The sequence below is a fragment of the Plectropomus leopardus genome, chromosome 19, assembly GCF_026936395.1.
Source record: "Plectropomus leopardus strain MGB_pleo_1.0 chromosome 19, ASM2693639v1, whole genome shotgun sequence".
Classification (NCBI taxonomy): domain Eukaryota; kingdom Metazoa; phylum Chordata; class Actinopteri; order Perciformes; family Serranidae; genus Plectropomus; species Plectropomus leopardus.
The window spans coordinates 16,197,425-16,210,376 of NC_142194.1; the positions used below are offsets into that span (position 1 = coordinate 16,197,425).

Below are 12,952 nucleotides of genomic sequence, written 5' to 3' on the forward strand. Positions count from 1 at the left end.
ATTCCCATCGCTGGAATCACCACAAGACACTGAAGGGTAGTTTCATCCAAGCTCAGAAACTGGAACACCAATATAACAATTACTGGAGGAAAATAGGAGGTAAAGGTCACAACAAGGTTGCTGATGATGATCTGCAGAGCCCTCTTTTTCTGGGGGTGGATGTCTCCTCCTTCAGGTTTAGGTCTCTTCAGGGTCCAGAGGATGGAGACGTCACAAAATCCAATAACGGGGAGAGTCAAAGCAAAAAACAAGACTTCGGTAAAATCATCCAAAACTTCAGAACTTTTGGTAGCAAAATAAAGTCCGTAAGTGAGCGTTACAGTCCAAACACCAACAGCCATCAGGACCCTGGGAGTCAGACTCTTTCTGGCCCGATATGTAACAGGATGAACCACAGCCAGGTAACAGTCCAGAGAGATGCAGGTCATAAAGAGAGGCCTCCCACACAAAATAAATGAGAACAAGAAGGAAATAAATGCTTCAAATGCAACGTTGAACCCGTGTAGTTGGTTATACACCTCTGGTAGGAAAAATAACAAACAAAGCCCATCCATGACACTGAGATTTGACACAAAGACATCGTTGGAAGTGAATGGGGTTCCTTTTCGTCTTCTCTGAAACATGTCCAAAAGTATGAGAACAGCTCCAGGGCACCCAAAAACAAAGGAAATGACAGTGGCACATGACCAGAAGATAATACCCTCCTTTTGGTCTGCACACCATAGAGTTGTTGCATTAGTGATGTTAATTAACCTAGACATTTAGATTTGTTCTGGTATTATCGCTAAAAAAAAAACAACTGCACAACTTTCTTTCACTATGTTATATCAGTTAAATGCACCTACAGCAACTGAACACAGTAAGCCGAACTCTCCGTATAAGTAAAATGAATCAATATGACCTACAATGTTTGAGAAAGTTCTACTGATTTGAATAATATAGGTGCGGCACTGCATGTTGTGGTTGACAAGCCATCCCATTATCAGCTGTCATATGTGTCATTGGACAGAAATTTTCCATTCAGATTTGAATGAGTTTTACTGTAAAATCAGGGAGGAAAAAATAATTCATGTTACATGACACCTCTGTTCAACAAGTGAAATAAGTAGAACCATATATATTATTATGAGTAGAACGTACATTGAATGTGTCTTATGTGTTTTTAGCCAAAGTGGTGGCCCAAAAGCACTATAACAATGCAATTTCTTCAACTAAAATTAATAAAAATATTTATCTCAGGAGATATCTGCATATTACAGTCAGTGTGCAGCCAGTGCTCTACAGTCCACGGTCAGTGTTTCTCACCCACACCCCCACTTAAACCAACAGACACAGTGTCATACGAAAGATAGTGGATTTTATTTGTACTTCTTTATTTGTTACAGACACAATCACAACAACAGGAGAGAAACAGCAGTGAGAGGGAGGAAGAAGAGTCAGGAGCAAAGACGTTTTACTTTTGTTCATTTCTTTCCTGCCTCCCGCTCACCATCTTTCACCATCTCTTTCTCTATTTACAAGATTCAAAGAAACAAATCGTGCTTTCCTATTTTTCACCGCAACTTTTCCTTCATACCTGTATGACAGAGAATGAGAGACAGATTGAAATAAAAAGAGAGGGAGTAGGCAAACTATTATAGTGCGGTACTCCCACTCTTTTACTGTGCACTCGTCTCTGTTACAAACAAATCCATTAGACGCTCTGTCAGGTTGAGACTAACAGACCACACGGGTCAGGCTGCTACTTGTTTCAAGTAAGTGACTGTGCATGCACCACAGCACCCAAGAGACACTTTTGACTGACCGCTGTATACACTGGACTGCATTATGCATACACGCTGCATGTAGGTATGATGCATGCACTGTTGGCCTCAACACAGAAGGACAGAATGAGTGATGGTGGAAAAGAGGGAGGAAGAAGAGGCAGGGACAGAGATAGAGAGAGAGTTTCAGTGCCACAAGATTATTTTTATTGAAAATAATCCCATGTCCCCCTGTTGCTACTCACACACAAACACCCCCCACAGCCTACAGTCCTCTCACTGAGTATTGCAGTGAAGGAGACAAGTCTTTTTGTAGTGAGCTGGAAAGTGGAAAGAGCGGGCTGGGAGGGCGCGGAAGCGTGCAAGCAAGCTGCGTCATCGGAGAGGAGGGGAGTGAGTAAATGGTGGATGTTGTACGGGTTTGAACAGAGGTAGAGATTTTGAGAGAGGTGGATTTTACTCCTCCTTGTCCTCTCCGTGTGTGATGACGTAGCAGATGTTCTTGTAGTCCACATTGCCAGCCACATCAGGGGGGAAAGCAGCCCACAGGTTGGTCATCTGTGAGAGAGAGATTTAAGAAATGATGCTTCTTACAAGCCCGCAAAAGACTGAATGTGAACGTGAGCAAAACAAGGAGAGATCAGCTCACCTCCTCAGCGGTGAACCTGTCGCACTGGGTGGTCAGGAGCTCCTCAAGGCTGGAGAGAGAAAATTGAGAGAAATGAATATCAGATCTCTTGATTGAAGATAATACCACAAAGATCTAAGACTGATGTAATGGAAGGTAAGTCAAAGGTAAAAGCCCTTACAATTCCTTCTTGATGGCGCCAGTGCCCTCGGGGTCCAGGACCTTGAAAGCGCTCACGATAACGTCCTCGGGGTCAGCACCTAAGAGCAAAAGCAGCCAGTTAGTCTCAATTCACTCACTATAGTGGACACACATTTGGAGGTCATTTTGAACCATTTAAGTTAGTTAAAGTACCATGTCCTAAAAATTAAGTGGTGGATCCCCAAAGCATTACCCACAGTTCCATCTGATCATTATATCTTGTATCACTTTGCGATTTTGAGATAATGCATCATAATCAAGAATAACTGTTAAATTCTTTTGTTCTCAGAAAACGAGACAGGAAAAAAAGAAAGAAATTTGATAAAATAAAATACAATAAAGTTAAATTAAAGTCAATTAAATAAGATGTCAGAACAAAATGTTCAAGAAAAAAAGATAAAATCTGGATTTAAGTATTTCTGGGACTGAAAACACAACAGTATTGTATTTGTTCTCTGCAGTGGGAACCAAGCATCAGCAGTATAAAAGTGGTTCAATGGAACTCAATATTGGTCCAAAAATATATATATTTGTTGTTACTCTTAGTAAATATGTTAAAGACGTCTGTTTTTCAGGCCTATGATGAGTTTCATGGAAGCACTTCATATACTTTTGATGCATGGTGTCCAATGCAGTGAACAAATATGTAAAATCATGCATAATAAAAGACTTAAAAGTAAAAGAATGCTTAATTATAATAATAATATAATGCAGGGGAAATGTACACTCTAAGACAAAAAGTCATAAGCAAGGGAGGTTTGAACTTTGCGAGTATGTATGTCAACACACCCTTCAGCTTCTCGCCGAACATGGTCAGGAAGACGGTGAAGTTGATGGGGCCGCTGGCCTCCTTCACCATGGCCTCCAGCTCCTCATTCTTCACATTCAGTTGGCCCATGGTGGCCAGCACGTCCCTCAGATCGTCCTTGCTGATGATGCCATCTCTGTTCTGGTCGATGATTGTGAAAGCCTGTCGCGAACAGCGAGATAACAAACAAGAGGTCAGTGAGGAAATAAAGAGCTATGCTTGATAGCTCCTAAGGTGACATTCATAATCCCTCAAACCATAAACTAAACTACAAGCAATTAAAAGTGACTGCTCACATTTCTCGCAAGTCCTCGTCATAAGACTTGCTTATGATAATTATTTGCGTGACATGGCCTGCCAACACAAACGTGTAAATGTGGAGGCCTTCTCCACCTCTCGTCCCACATAGCAGGGCGTAGCACCCAGTGAAACCAAAGATGGCATTGCAAACCTTTTGGGACTTGGCAGCTGGTCGGCCACTTGTCTTTCTTAGGTGTTAAAATGGTCTCGGAATTTGAGACAAGCCCCTTGCGACATTTAAGGAGTCAGTATTGATTACAGCTGTCCCGCTCCCTCCCTCCCTTTTTTTTTTACCTTGTGACTAAATCTGATGACCCTCTCCCCAATGTTATTCAGCCACTGCTGCCACTGTATTTTGATTCTTTTATCTAAAATAGACAAAACGCCACTGAAAGTTTTTTTTTTGCAAGATACTGTCAACGACATTCATGTCCTAATTGAGCAAAGCACTATATCCTCAATTAATAAGAAAAACTTAATCTTGTACTCTTTTTGGTCCTCATTGTCCTCTTAAAAATAGACACAACTTCCTCAAATTTGGTTTTCTTTTTGGAACCTTGACCCAATTTCTACCTTGAGCCCCTCTTTCCCGCTTTCATTAATATTACTGTCCACCAGCTGTTGGGCGGCATTCCAGTGGGGTCACAGAGCGAGTGTTTTGAGTCTCCGAGGAGAATTACTGAGCTACCACAGGGGAGAGGTAGCTGCTGTCATCGGAAAAACTGATCTACTGTCGTGTCATTGCTGATGAGGACATTCTTGCCTTCATGCAGCCACCTGATCAGGTCTATAGCCTCCTCATGTTACCTCCGAGGTCAAATGAATGGAGTCATGCAGTGTACAAAATGTCCCTTTTCTCACATGACTGACAAAGACCACAATCTACATTACTAGAAAGCTTCAGCTTTAAAATACACAGTAAAAAATGTACTTAAAAAAGTTAGTGTCCAGGCCGCCTTACATTTTTAAGTTGACTGAAATCAAGAAGGTAATTTTGTAATGATTCAACTTGCCCTCTCAAATTCAGCCAAATTACAAAGAAAAGGCAGCCTGGGCTTTTTTTTTTCATTAGAACAAATAGTTTTATTTTTACAGTGTAGATGTGATGTAGAAAGTTTTACCTCCTTGTACTCCTGGATCTGGCTCTGCTCAAACATGGAGAACACATTGGAGGATCCACCCTCACCCTGCTGCTGTCTCCTCTTGGCCTTCTTGGGTGCCTGGGAGACAAAACAAACTTTAATCATACAAAAAATTAACCAGACAGACTTCACTATAAGATGCAGGGATTCTGGCCAACTCTAAGCGACTAAAAATTCCAAAGGATGTCAAGGATGCCCAGAGGTCAAAAACAAAAGTAGCTTGTTTTGGTTACTTCTACACCTGTATTGTGGCCAAAATCAATGAAAGAATGCTTCAAAGATCTTATTAAATCACCGCATCTCATGGATTTTGCCAAATTGCCAAAAAAAAATCACATATTTTCATCACAAAGAGTTTTTCCCAACAAAATAAATCTGTAAGTTTTGAATCTAAAGTACTAATTAATGGCTATGGGAACGACAATTATATGGATGATGGAAAATCATTTAGCATTTCATCATGGTTAAGGCTTGAGTTGTTAGCCAAACTCTAAAAAGAGCGGGTCCAAATCCACAGTTGGGGATGCTCAGCTTCATGGGCTGCTGGTAATCCACATAGCAACTGTATCAGTGATGCTCTCATCTCATCGGTTTAGTGCAGAGAAGATCCTAGATCCCTAGAGACATGTCTTCCAAAAAACATGGCCACACTCACCATCTCTCAAGTTTCTGGGGTTGTTGGTGGTCAAGAAGAGAAGCCTACGCCAAGCCGATGTGACTGACATGTAAGCACCGGACTGTAGGGGCCTTATATACTAGCCCACGGGGGGCTAACTTTAGCCACACCATCAGGTTTGGCTGGAAAACAGAGCTGAGGGAAAGTAAGAGAAACAGGGAGGAGCGAAGAGGTGGCGGGACGGATCGGCTTACAGATGCTCCAAAATAGGTCCCAGGAGTCTTGGAATGAGGCGAATTCAATGCCAACACACATGCCTGACTTTGGCGTCATCTGCGGACTAATATGGACAAACTGACGGACAGGACATACTGAGGGACAACTGATCTGCTCCAGTGCCCTTCTTCTTCTTCTTCTTCTTCTTAAGACACTGAGAGTCTTTGTTGTGGCTATTTTTGCCTCTTTTGTCATCTACCACGAGAGGACAAAACCCAGCGTATGATGACAGGCTGTTGCTACTGTACTCCCTTGATCAAGACATATAGGATTAACAGTAATTAACAGTCTTGAGCTACTTGGGCTGCCAACATGTATTTGCGGATAACATATCCTGAAGTCATCACCTGTCTATATGATACATTTGGGCCCACTACCGGATCTGTAGTGGCCAGCAGGGTTTATAAACAGTCATGAAACTTGAAAGCAGTTGGCTGACCGGCACTGGTCTGGATCCAATAATGACACACGACTACTAGGCCTCTGCAGACATTGACCTTGCAGTAATTGGAAAAGTAAACAGTCCTTTAATACCGGCACAGGTGGCAGGAAATACTGTTTGTCTGACTTTCAGTGTGTGTTTGTTTTGAAAAAGACAAAAAAAAACTTCTAAAGGGAGCCTGCTGGTTTGTTTTTTCCTTGTTGCGTGGTGGCTTTGTGCACGTACAGATGCAAAGAAAAGGTCAGATATTTGAAAGAAAAAAGTTTCATGACGCATGCAATAGAAGCAAATTTTCAAATATTTAATCTGTCTGTATTAGGAGGACCTGTTTATGTGACAATAAGTCACGTCTGTGATTGGAAACAGCAAATGATGATTGGCCTAAATAAGCAGCTTTCCCACCATGGCTGCACTAATTTGGGTTTCTTCAGAGGTTCCCAGTATAGTTGCTGTAGAACAGGAGGACAGAGGCCCACCCACTAAACTCCATATATGAGCTCCATAGGCTGCCATCAATCACTCCACTGTACAGCTAAGGTATGTATCAGGATCCTGCACCAGGGAGAACCAATACTCTCTCCCATTTGTACGCCTAATGTGTCTTTTTTCTGTAATCTGAGTGTTAAATTTTGGCTGATCTAAGATCCTGCCTCTAAATATTTAAATCAGAGAGAATTATTTGCAGAGTTAAAGTTCAATCATCTGTGGAGAAGGTCGCGAGCAGCAGAGCAGTCACTTCAAGTATGGGCTTGAAGGTGACGGGGAGAAAGAGAGCAGCTCTGTCAAAGACCATAAAAACAGACAGCTGTAGGGACTGAAATAGCGCTGCCTCACCCCCGCCGTTCTCTTTGTCAGCCATTTTGACTGTCGTCTAAAATTCGACAGACTTGGCCCTTCTTGGCCAGCTTTAGCCACCCCCTCCCTTACAACTGTCGGTGTCTTTTTTACCCACACAATCACTGGCCTGTTTGAAGTAAGGAAGCAGTTTGGCACTCAGATTCACTGGTATACAGATAAACTGGATACTTAAGTGATCAATATCATTTGATTGCTAAATAACAGGGCTTGATATTGATCCTCAATTTGGTATTAAAAACTAGAGCTTGTCAAGCAAGAAAGCTAGTTTTAAATTTTCATGTCTTCGTGTTTTTCGCTGACAATTTTAGATTCTCTGTCTAAATGAAAAAAAGAGGCTTTTGTAGAAAGGCACGGCTATATGTTGTATTTAAAAGGAGTCACAAAAAGTATAATTTTGTTGTCAAGATTGTGTTGCTGCATTGGTTATTTCTGGCCTCAGATATTTTCAGATACATATTTTAGTGTACTGTTTAGCTGTGAAATGACAAAGTTTGTTACCTGTTTGTGACTTTGTCATTTCACAGCTAAACAGTACACTAAAATATGTATGATTCTGGAAATGACTGAGGTGAGAAATAGGCAATGCAGTATTTGATCAGCACTGCCTAGTGTGTGCAGTGTGACTGATACAGTGTGAGGGCACCTCGGATCTGACTGGTTATTTTTTTGATTCTTGCAAATGTTATCAGGAACATCTGCCTCATGGACTATTGTCAGGATATAGTGACAGTAACGAAAAAACCCCTTTTTGCCATATTTGCTTAAAAAGTTACCTATTACAGCTTTTATTTCTTGTAACTAGATAACTGACTCAGACAAGCTGATGCAGGTCTTAGTTTGCAGCTGTAAATTAATAAAGCTACTCAATTTCATGAAATGATTTCTTTTCTTCTTTTTTCATTCTTACAATCATGGAACATTAAACTTGTCGAGTATTATTTCTTACTTTAACGAGACTCTGCCTGACTGATTAGGTAGATCTATAGATAGACTAGATGGACTTGGTAGAGTAAATAAAGATAATGTATGCAGTCACATGAGCATTTAGTGTTAGTGTCTTTAAAATAATATGGTGTGTAACCTGTAAAGGAACAAGGAGCAAAGATTATTACAACATGATATTATTTACTGACTTTATGGCATAATAAGTATAAAAAGAAACAGTATGCTCTTGAGCCAATATATACAAATATTTCTCAACAACAAGGTATTGAAATCATGGTGAAGACAGTTTATTTTTCACAGTTATCCAAAATCTATCAAGTTTTCCTCCTGAGCGGCGTCATCACCGCGTCCCCTCTTTGACCAGTCAGCAATCAGTTCCTTCACCTCTTTCCCAAAATCCTCATGCAGTTTGGTAAACTCCTCCTGGTTTCCTGAAAAGACCGCTGACCAATCCGCCATAGGTGGAGCAGGAGTGTTAACAGGCACAACGTTTGCGCTCCTTTTGGGCCACAGTTTGGGTGATCTTTTACTGGCTTTGGATGAAACGGTCGGGGCTTGAAGCGTCTGACTGGAGCTCAGACTGGGTGCTGCTCCCAAACCCGCTCCAACATAGGAAGGCAGCGTTGCAGACTGTGTGCTCTGAAATGCCTCTGCTGTGTTGAAATTTGGCATGGTGAAAGGTTTGGCTGGTTCACTGGGGAACTCATGCAATGCATCTAGAGAAAGACAAAAAGAAATACATGAATAACCAAATAGCTAAATTTACATAAACAGAGAGGTTAAAGCTGCTTACATTACACTGCCCTCTTTCTGCAGATGAGTTTTGTTAACCCACTTTTATTTTCCCATAGTGTTAGTCTTAGATTATACATTTTATTTTCTAGCAAGTGTGCAAAATCAAAGAATACAAACTGGCCTAACTGTGCAGCTTGCTCAGTGTTTATGTCGACATAAATGCTTCAGTTTTGACGAATATCAGTCATAAGTCACCACAGCACACTTTGCACCAATATTAATCTCTCTAGGCCTTAAAATGTAAGGTTGAACCAAAGTCGAAGACCTTTTCAAGAAAGGTCTACACGTCATAATTTTCAAGGAAATGATATCAGGTGGCAGACAGAATGCATAGTGAAAGTGACGCTTATAGGGAACCAATCTAAACAACGATGGTGTCTTCATACTGAAACCATTACATGGTGCAATCAACATTTACTTCATGATCAGTTAAAGCAAAAAATCTTTTCTACTTCCACTTTAAATATAACTGCTGAGGTTATTTCACCATACTGCAGTAAACAGTTAAACAGTAGATGCATACAATCAAAAACCTGTTTTATATGTACTATCAGTCATTGCTGGCTCGCTGGAGCTCATTTATATCATTTACAACCTTTAAATTATCATAGTCAAATTCAACAAAACCAAACAACTTCAAAAACTACTTGCATTAACCCTTTTTTGATAAAGTTTTCAGGATTTAAAGTACTTATTGTGTTCACCCTGTCTGCACATACTGACAAAAGCATGTTTTGAGAATATACTGTCTACATACTGTGTACCACGATGTACACTGTGTCTGATGTGGGAGCAGTAAACAGTGACGCCTCACACAGCTGTGTCTCTAGAACAAAGGCAGCTCTCTCTGACCCGCAGATCAAAACAGACACTCAGCCTCTCTGTCTGTCCCTCACCTCTGTACTTCTTCTCCAGGTCCATCACCAGCAGGGACAGGTAGCTGTGGTTGGCTGACAGCAGGGCTTTGATCCAGCTCTCCTGACTGGCCTGGTCCTCGGCAGCAAACTTGTACGTCCGCAATCCTGGCTCGCTCCACACCAGGGAGAAGGCAAACTGCTCCTCAGACTCGCACAGCTGGACGGTGCAGCCCTCCAGAACAATCACTCCTGTCACGTCCCGGTCAGCCGGACGGTCCTTGTAGAAGAGGAGGTTCCCCTTCAGCACGAACCAGCGCTTCTGATAGGAAGTCTTTATCTCACCCTGTGTGACAATTGTGCCATCTGTGGTTTACTGACTCACTTACATAATAGCTCATTTACTCAACTTTTTATGCAACAATTTGAGGAAATAAGAAGCAAACTGGGAGGTTAAATGTTAGAGTGTAGTAGATTTTTTGTGGATTTTGTTAACATTTAGGAACTTCAAATGTTACATTATTTTGAAAGCTGTGGATTAACAGCCTTCTGGATAATTCAAATGTATTTATTCATTTATGATATTCTTTACTTCAAGTTGGGGTAGACAGTTTGATTTTGGCATCCTGGGGAAAATGAGTAAATTTTGGTATTTTGTAATTTAAGTGGTCTGAGAAAAAACTAGATTTCTACACCTCCTTATGATGGGAGATTTTGTCCAATAAGAGGTCACTTCAGAGTGGGGGCGTTCCTATTGTCTGATGCAGATGCGTGAGCGCATCCTTTCAGATGGTGGAAGCCTGATTCAATGTGAAGGTGGAGAACCCTGCAGAGAAAGTTGCATTGACAACAACTGCCCACAATGCAAAGCATCCCTAAGAGTAAGACAAATTTATCAAAAAGGGCCTAAAAAGAGAGTCTGTCAATGTACAACACATAACACGTGTCAATATCACTTTAACTTTACTGTTTATTTGCACTCTGGTGAGATGCCAACTTCTTTTCCTTGTACTGTACATGTACTGTCCAATAACAATAAACTTGAATTTAATCTAATCAGCAAAGAGTTTCAGAGATGGACGGAAAATTTGCAAATAGTTTAGCCATCTCCTAACCAGCACGAAAAGATCATGGCTGTGGCTTCATGTTTATGTTCATGCACACTATCTAGAGCCTCGAATCACAGTGTGTCCTCCGCCTCACTACCCACCACTACAGACCATCTCGCCAGTTGGAGAGCAGGCAGCAGCTCCAGATATGAACCCCCAATCAGCAGCTGCAGCAACCCAAATCCACCAACAAAGAAACACCTCCCGGGGGTCAACAAACCCGCCACACTGCGGGATCAGCAAACTTTATGTTGCTGCCATAACGCAGGTTTGACCCTGTACTGCCAATGGCCACCAGCTTGCTGCGACAGTGCTGGGGGGGTCTGCGCTGGCCAAATTTGAGCCGGCACAGTCACTGACTGAAGCTCTGCCTCCCAAGCTAGTGCCTGCTCTCCTCCCAGAGAAAGTGAGTCGACAGTAGCATTTATCGCCTCCGGCTCCGATCAGCATTGATAGAAATGCAATACCCTGGTGAACACTAATTTGAGGTCTTTAACCCGCAAGATGCAATGATGTGCTGCCACTTATTACTGCCCATCTCCTCCTAAGCAGCGCTAACACATCGATACAAGTTAATCTGCACTGAATTTAAAAGAGAGACTGAATAACTTAAGAAATATATAAAGAGAAATAGTAAAACTTTCAGACCTTGGTCCATGCTGCGGTCTGTTGTTTACCAGTTCTCCTGCCTGTCAGTGGCATTGAACGGACACACCAAAACAACCCACACAGACACATGCTCGCCTGCTGCAGATCAGTGTAAACAGCTCTGCTCTACTGGCAATGGAAAAGGAGTCTATGGTCTATTTTTAACGGGTTTACCCATAAATAAGATTAAATGAATACATTTATGGGAAACGCTGTGTTACAGTACGGAAGTGCATGCATATGCCTATTTTCATCTAGTGGAAGGGGCTTAGGACTGAGAGAAGGCAGCTAGAGGAGGAAGGTGTATTTTTTTAAAGTTCTGTTTCTTTTTTTTGCCTTTCCATAATCCTGCATACCCCAGCTTTAATTGTTGTACTAGTGCTTAAATGATAATGTTATAAATCTATAAATCTGCTATAAATCTTAAATCCTTGATAGTTCACTTGGCACTTCATTACTTCGTTTTAAACGGTGCCTACACATAATGTTATGAAGATAACGTTTTAAATATTATTGTTCAGTGTTTTTGAACCTCAGTCTGCCTTTGTAATGTATTGAAACGGCAAAAACTCATGTTGCCTACCTTGTCTTTAATTTCATATTTATGTGTCCTACCTTCTTGTACAGGTATCCTTCTTTGTCCACTGGTGAGGTGCAAGATTCAAAGTAGGTGAGGACTTTTTCATCAATCTTCATTTCAACATCACAGGCTGCTTAGACCTGAACCTGTAACACAGACAGAGAAAACAGTCAGCCTTCAACTTCCCTCTTTCATTAGGCCACTGCGAGAGTTTGTTTACAGAAAACTAATATTAACGAGCTTATGTCTGTGGGCTTTCCCGTGATACGACGAGGAAACGCTCCCTGTCATTAAAATGTACAAAAACAGTTAAGTCTACCGTCTAATGTCGTTTAAATGTTGGAAACCTGCCAAACTGACCGCCATTAATAACTCGCCAACTGTTTTTAAGGCGGTAACGTCTTTTGCCACCGTCTGTGCCCGAAACTAATATCTGAGTCATTAATTTCGGTTTCCTTTTGTCGTACGTTCAACTTTAGGTTGAGAAACAGCAGACAGACAAATTTCTCACTTCCACATGGTTCGTGTTTACTCACCTTTCAGAAGAAGTGTGTAATAACTGTGAACAGTTTCCTCCTGTGTGTGTGTGTGTGTGTGTGTGTGTCAATCACTTCCTGGTAGGTGAGGTGGGTGAGGACAGCTGCGCGTCAACAGCACAACCGCAGCTGTACACAAACAACTTCCTAATTTAATGTTTTCACTCAAGTTTCTTTTAGTTTATTGATATTGAAATGTTAACTGTATATTTGTCAATTTATGGTAAATATTTACGTATCTGTTAAAATTTAAATTCAGTGTCTTGTATTACTGATTGAATAAAGTGAAGAAAGAAAAAAGTTCAGGCAAAGAATAATGTAAAAAAAAAAAAACTGCATCTGTGGGCAAATAAACAAATATTTAATACATATTAAAGCTGATTATTCAATGAGAATAATATTAAAAATAATGTATGATTCTTGTGCAAAAACTGTCAAAATCTTGGCAATT

At 41.1% G+C, this 12,952-nt stretch overlaps 2 protein-coding genes across 4 annotated transcripts; both read right to left on the minus strand.

The window, feature by feature from the left end:
• Positions 1 to 1,340: 1,340 nt before the first annotated feature.
• mylpfb (myosin light chain, phosphorylatable, fast skeletal muscle b) lies at positions 1,341 to 5,644 on the minus strand. Its single transcript, XM_042507684.2, has 6 exons — positions 5,498 to 5,644; positions 4,822 to 4,920; positions 3,382 to 3,562; positions 2,573 to 2,651; positions 2,413 to 2,461; positions 1,341 to 2,321 (listed from the first exon to the last, which is right to left on the minus strand). The coding sequence occupies exons 1-6, from the start codon at positions 5,498 to 5,500 to the stop codon at positions 2,220 to 2,222; spliced, it is 513 nt and encodes a 170-aa protein (XP_042363618.1). The 5' UTR covers positions 5,501 to 5,644; the 3' UTR covers positions 1,341 to 2,219.
• A 2,495-nt stretch (positions 5,645 to 8,139) lies between these two features.
• LOC121958840 (sesquipedalian-1-like) lies at positions 8,140 to 12,643 on the minus strand. Of its 3 annotated transcripts, none has more exons than XM_042507984.2 (4): positions 12,502 to 12,643; positions 12,001 to 12,111; positions 9,671 to 9,974; positions 8,140 to 8,695 (listed from the first exon to the last, which is right to left on the minus strand). In XM_042507984.2, the coding sequence occupies exons 2-4, from the start codon at positions 12,079 to 12,081 to the stop codon at positions 8,280 to 8,282; spliced, it is 801 nt and encodes a 266-aa protein (XP_042363918.1). In that variant the 5' UTR covers positions 12,082 to 12,111; positions 12,502 to 12,643; the 3' UTR covers positions 8,140 to 8,279. The 3 variants fall into 3 exon arrangements, with proteins under 3 accessions (XP_042363918.1, XP_042363919.1, XP_042363917.1); XM_042507985.2 differs by lacking the exon at positions 12,502 to 12,643 and adding an exon at positions 12,326 to 12,447; XM_042507983.2 differs by lacking the exon at positions 12,502 to 12,643 and adding an exon at positions 12,285 to 12,312.
• Between the last annotated feature and the right edge of the window lie 309 nt (positions 12,644 to 12,952).

What these genes read in the sequence shown, in the direction of transcription:
- LOC121958840 (XM_042507984.2), bottom strand. Translation starts at nt 12,081, where the DNA reads ATGAAGATTGATGAAAAAGTCCTCACCTACTTTGAATCTTGCACCTCA. An exon ending in AAGGATACCTGTACAAGAAG is followed by an intron (nt 9,975 to 12,000) that starts GTAGGACACATA and finishes ATTGTCACACAG; the next exon opens with GGTGAGATAAAGACTTCCTA. An exon ending in CCTGGAGAAGAAGTACAGAG is followed by an intron (nt 8,696 to 9,670) that starts GTGAGGGACAGA and finishes GTCTTTCTCTAG; the next exon opens with ATGCATTGCATGAGTTCCCC.
- mylpfb (XM_042507684.2), bottom strand. An exon ending in AGATCCAGGAGTACAAGGAG is followed by an intron (nt 3,563 to 4,821) that starts GTAAAACTTTCT and finishes TGTTCGCGACAG; the next exon opens with GCTTTCACAATCATCGACCA. An exon ending in ACAGGTTCACCGCTGAGGAG is followed by an intron (nt 2,322 to 2,412) that starts GTGAGCTGATCT and finishes TCTCTCTCACAG; the next exon opens with ATGACCAACCTGTGGGCTGC.